This window comes from Ursus arctos, chromosome X (assembly GCF_023065955.2).
Source record: "Ursus arctos isolate Adak ecotype North America chromosome X, UrsArc2.0, whole genome shotgun sequence".
Taxonomy (NCBI): domain Eukaryota; kingdom Metazoa; phylum Chordata; class Mammalia; order Carnivora; family Ursidae; genus Ursus; species Ursus arctos.
The window spans coordinates 103,929,786-103,935,916 of record NC_079873.1 but is presented as its reverse complement, the minus strand read 5'-3'; the positions used below and the strand labels follow the sequence as shown (position 1 = coordinate 103,935,916).

Below are 6,131 nucleotides of genomic sequence, written 5' to 3'. Positions count from 1 at the left end.
AGTGGCAGAAGGGCATCAGACATTTACTTACAAGTTGTGAGAGGCTAATCTAGTTTTCTCTTTCAGGGTCTGATTTGGAGCCCACAAGAAGATGGAGGTCAGTGTTGTGAAAACCAAGGTGGACTGACAGGTGCCAGGGCAGCTTTTAGGGAGGAGCAGGCTCCAAAGGAGCAATTTAACAATTGTTATAGAAGTTTTTAAAACTTAATTTGATTTTCCCATTGCATGCTTTCTGAGTATTGACTCTGACTATATTGACACTTCACAAGTATTTTCCTACATATTTCACTGGATCTTTGCAGCAATCCTGTGAGATCAGAAAAACAAGTGTTATTGTTCCCATTTTATAGATAAAAATCCTATGACTCAGAAAGGACTTGCTGAAGCCTATAGAGATAAAATAGTATGGAATCAGAATTCAAACCCAAGTGTTCTGACTCTAAATCCAATTATGTAAATCCTCTGTGCAATGCTATATATTGTCCCTCATTATCCCAGCTCTTAACAGGAAAAACTATATAAAAATAAAATACAGGTAGACAAACACTGTTACAGAAGGGAAGGGGGTGGAAGAATGGGGTAACTGGGTAATGGGTATTAAAGAGGGTGCATGTTGTGATGAGCACTGGATGTTATACGCAATTTATGAATTGTTGAACACTACATCAAAAGCTCATGATGTGCTATATGCTGGCTAACTGAACATAATAAATAAATAAATTAATTAATTAATATCTCGACTGAAAAAAGAATACAGCTAGACATTGGCAATCTCCCTGATTAACAGAAAAGATAGAAATGGCCCTAAGAAGAATTCAACATTGTGATTTCTCAAAGATCTATGGGTGAAGCAGCCCCCTATGTTTTGATAAAGACATGGATGCTATGTTTCTGAAAAAGGAGGGGTCTGAGGTTGTTATCTCTCCCAAGTAGGAGGAATACTGTAGACAGGACACCTGGGTCCCAGTTCCAGCACTTACACCACATCTCTGGGAAACTATGGGCAATTTGCTTTCCCTTTAGAGGTCCTGGTTTCTGGATTTCTCCATCTTTAAATCATTAGATAAAAGCAGTAGCTCTTACCATTTTTACTGATGCAACACACACACTGGAGAATTACAACACAATGATTAGTAACAGGAGCTCTGTTAGGAAGGAATACTTTGCGGGGGGCAAGTGGGACAATCTAAAAGAGGCTTGTGTGTGGTCTGAACAGACTTACCAGGAGATTCCCCCAATCATAATAATAGCTAATATTTACCACATGCTTATTGTGTGTTAGGTGCTTTACATGAATTATCTTATTTAATCTTCACAGTGAATTAATGAAGTAAGAAATATTTGGTAATCTTGTCTTAAAGATAAGGAAACTAAGTCTCAGAGAGATTAAATCCAGGGTCACACAGCTAGCATTTCATAGAATTGGATTCTAACCCACATATAATTGACCCTAGAGTCCTCTTACCTCTATATTATATTTTTTGATATTTCCACTCTAGTCATTCCCCTGCTGTTCCTCAAACACATAACTGATAATGAAAAAACTAGTAAGTTTCTAGAGTTGCTCCCATGTCTAAGATTTCTGTCCTGCACTTTATGCTCAAGTTAAGCTTTGGCCGAGAACAGGTTCAGTGTTAAAAAGAAAGGTGTAGAAGGAGGAAGGAAATCAGAATTATTTAAGTACCTACTCTTCTCTTGCCTTGCTAGACATTGTACATACATCCACCATCACCTTTAATTTTTACAACCAGTCTTACAAGATTGGTGTTTTGTCCCCATTTACAGAGAAGACTCAGGTTAAGATACTAGCCCAAGATCACAGAGACAATAAGTGGCAAGGTTGAGATTCAGACCCATTCTTCTGGCTCCAGATTTCATCCTCATGCCTTTAAACCTTATATCCAATAGGCTGGAGGATGGCAAGAGATGAGTAAGCCAGAGTGAAGCCATAGTTGACACACCCAGTAGGGTGTCCTAGGTAGCCAGGGCCAGACCCTGCTGGTCTCTGTTTAAGGCCTTGAGCCATACATGTTTCGCTATTGTCATGCATGTTCCCTTTGCAGACCTGTAGTGGCACAATGGGTGCAGGCAACGGCAGCAAGTTGAGTGAATTCTTCCTCGTGGGCCTCAGTGATGATCCTCAGTTTCAGCCTGTATTCTTTGCCCTCTTCTCCCTGATCTATGCAATCACATCGGTGGGAAACCTGGGCCTCCTTGCCCTCATTGTGGTCAGCCCTAGACTCCACACTCCGATGTATTTCTTCCTCAGCAACCTATCTTTTATTGACTTCTGTTATTCTTCAGTCACTGTTCCAAAAATGTTGATGGGACTTTTCTCTGGTTGCCAAACAATCTCCTTCTCTGGTTGTGTGGTACAGACAAGCTGCTTTGTGATCTTTGCTGTCACTGAGTTCTTCCTCCTGGCTTCCATGGCCTATGACCGCTATGTGGCCATCTGCAACCCTCTGCTCTACCATATCATCATGTCCCCAAGGTTTTGTTTGCAGCTAGTGGCTGCCAGCTATGCAGTGGGCCTGATGAACATGGTGCTCCTCACGAGCACAACCTTTTATCTGACCTTCTGTAAATCCCATGTCATCACTCACTATTTCTGTGATATCCCTCCCCTTTTAAAACTCTCTTGCTCTGACACGCAGATCCTCCAACTTCTCCTCTTTGCATGTGGTGGTTTTAATGTGTCTGTGTCCCTGATAATCGTCCTGGTCTCCTATGCATGTGTCTTCTTGGCTATCATCAGAATCCCCTCAGCCCAGGGAAAACACAAGACATTCTCCACTTGTGCTTCCCACCTGACTGCTGTCAGCCTGTACTATGGAACCACGGTGTTCATTTACTTGCGCCCATCCTCTGAGTACTTACTGGGCAGAGACAGGCTGGTCTCTTTATTCTACACAGTGGTCATTCCCATGCTTAACCCCATGATCTACAGTCTGAGGAATAAAGATGTGAAGGAAACATTTGGGGATGTTCTCAAGAAGGCCTCACAATTCTCCCTCCCCACACCCAGATTTCCATGATGTCAAATGCAGTAAAGAAAGGGTAGTAAAGAGAAGGAGAGAGAGGTGACATATATTTGGCCATTCACCATGTCTCAGGCATTATTCTAGGATTTTTAAATAGATTATGCCTTGAATCCTCTTCATAACTCTGGAAGTCAAGTATTATTATCTTCATTTTATAGACGAGGAACCTGAGACCCTGAGAGCTTTGGCTATTTGCCCAAGTTCACATAGCTTGTATGCAGAGGAATTTGAAATTCAAGTCAGCACCGTCTGACTCTGAAACTCCCTTTCTATTACATTACACTGTTTCACTATAAGGCAAGATGCCACCCTCTCTCTCTCTCTTTTAAAGATTTATTTATTTATTTGATAGAGAGAGCATGCATGTGGGCAAGTAGAGAGAGGGGCAGAGGGAGAAAATCTTCAAGCAGACTCTCTGCTGCGCTAGAGCCTGACTTTGGGCTTGATCTCGCAATCCATGAGACCCATGAGATCATGACCTGAGTCAAACCAAGAGTCAGATGCTTAACTTCCTGAGCCACCCAGGCGCCCCAAGATGCCACCCTCTCTCTTTATCCTGAGTCAAGGGTTTCCAAATTTTTTCCCTTTCTGGTAAATCTGGTCCCTAAAATTTGTAATAGATTCAGCCCCCTAAGACCTATTTCCTTTCCCATAGCCAATTTTCTACTTCTGGCTTTGGATCGTGTCTAATCAGGTCACTAAATTAATTGAATGCCTATTACATACAGAGCCCTATACCAGATGCGGGGTGGAGACAAATCACAAGGAAGAAAGCTGTGACTATTTATCTTTTGGCAGCTTACAACTCATTTAGGGAAGACAGAACATCCCACCCAAAAAGGAACCAAATTATGACTTTTTATTTAAATTGAACTTTATTGAGTTTTTTTCCTATGTGGTAAATGCTAAATCAGTTATTTCATAATCCTCCCAAGAACTCTATATTGTAGGTAAAATTGTTGCTCCCACTTTATGGATAAGAATGGTGTAATTAAAAATGCTTAAGTAAACCACTCAAGATCACACAGCTAATGAATTTTGAATACAGGACTTGAATCAGGCCTGCTTGTCCAAAGAGCTTGTGTTCTTGCTATATCACCTCCTGGATTACTAGGATGCCTATCAACAAGCACCAAGAAATATAAGTTGTGAGGTTGGGACTCAAGTCAACAGAAGCAGGTTGGGTTGTGTTTGTAAGAAAGCATCTAGAAAGAGGTGTGTAGTTTGAATAAAGTCTATACAGAGTGAGAAGTGGTAGGAATGGCTGAGTAAAGAAGGGAATGAGGGAAACTAGGAATCAAAGACTAAGACAGAAGAATCTAGATGCCTAGAGGGCTGGTTTGGCAGAATGGGCAAAGTTAGAAGCAAAAGATATTGATGAAATGGGGAGATAGTTGGGTAAACACAAAAGATATTAAAGAAACGGAGAGATGGTTGGGTAGGACTTACATACCTTCTCTGAAGGTCTTACTAATATCTAATCAATCCCTTGCCATCATAGGTGGGTAAGTTTCAAACAGAGCTTTGATTTCCCTAATTTGACCCAAGATGGCTTTGAGCATATGGTTGCTTAGAGTTGTGGTAAAAGTCATGTTTTATGGAGGCTAAGACCTCTATAAAACTTTATTCTGTTCTCTATCTACAGTTCACATTCCTCAAATTGGCTAGACAACTAACAAATTTTGAGTCCTTGGTCACAAGGGGTCATCAAGGGATTATTTCCTGACTGAAAACTTATGTTCGAGTTAGTTTGGGCAAGATCTAAGCAAGTGTAACCTAGTGAAGTCACTTCAAATCTAAAGGCACCCAGATATAGAGGAGGATTTTGCAGGGTGACACCAGATTGGGAATTCCTCTGTCCTAGAGCAAGCTTTTCTTTATTTTATCATTTGCCTGGACAATTGCAGTATCCTCCTAACTGGTCTTATTGTCTCCAGGCTTGTCCCTGAGTGATTTATTCTCCACACTGCCGGCTTATGAATATTCTAAACAGAAATCTGACCACATCAACTGTTCTACTTTAAATTCTTCAGTAGCTCTTAATTGTCCTGAGAATAAAGTCCAAATCCCTTAACTTACAAGGCTACCACAGTTAGAAACTTACCTCTCAGACCTTATCTTTTACAGCTCCTCTTCCCTTCCTTGCATGTCGTATCCTCCCCTTTGCACTTACAACTTTCCTCATTTACAACTCCCTTACTTTTCATCAGTGAAGAATCCTCCTCCTCATATTTTTAATCAAATGTATTTACTCATTCCTTGGAATTTTAGGACCAATGGTTGCAGCATGCAATCATCCTATACTCATATACTGCCTTATTCCATTTCCCTTTTCTTACCACCATTTGTTGCCTCCTCTATAAGATTGTATGCCTTGGCGGGGAAAACTGAGGTATCTCAGAACTATGTAACCTAGTACCTGGGACCAAGTTGGCATTCAATAAATGTTGTTTATGGGAAGAATAATGGATTCGTGTGTACTGCGTCTTTGGACTTTTCCATGGGCATATATGTCTACTTTTGAATCCTCCAAAAAGTCCAGAGATGTTTCAGTAATCCATCCCCTTTCCTTTATCAATATTCTACCTCTTCTCCAATATTTATTTCTAGTTTGATCTTTTCCTATGCCTCTGCCCCCAGCATTATAACTCATTTGCAAATCCATTGTTTTCTATTGATCTGATGTATGTGTATGTGTGTTGTATTCCTAACTAAATTAAAATCCCTTGAGGTAATGAGTCACATCTATATTTGTCTTTCCCAGTAATAGTGAGCCATGAAAAATAAGCATACATTAAATGAACAAATAGGGGCTTGTAGTACCTAGTTGATGTGGAATTGAAGACGGTTTGTGTAGAGCTTAAAGCAGGGCAGAGTTAACTAGATGTGATTTTAAGAAAGAAGTAGGGAGATAGCATTTCTTGTGGGCCTACCAAATGCTAGATCCTCAGATTATCTCATTTAGTCATCACAAAAACCTGATTTGAAAAATTTTTTAATTAAGACTTTGTTTTTGGAGTTTTCTGTTCACGGCAAAACTGAGGGAGAAGGTACAGAAAGTTCCCATATTCTCTCTGCCCTACATAC

At 40.4% G+C, this 6,131-nt stretch overlaps 1 protein-coding gene across 1 annotated transcript; it reads left to right on the top strand.

Annotated features, from left to right (window-relative positions):
* Window positions 1-2,078: 2,078 nt before the first annotated feature.
* On the top strand, window positions 2,079-3,038 carry LOC113271003 (olfactory receptor 1020-like). Its single transcript, XM_026520669.1, has one exon. The coding sequence runs from the start codon at window positions 2,079-2,081 to the stop codon at window positions 3,036-3,038; it is 960 nt and encodes a 319-aa protein (XP_026376454.1).
* Window positions 3,039-6,131: the final 3,093 nt, after the last annotated feature.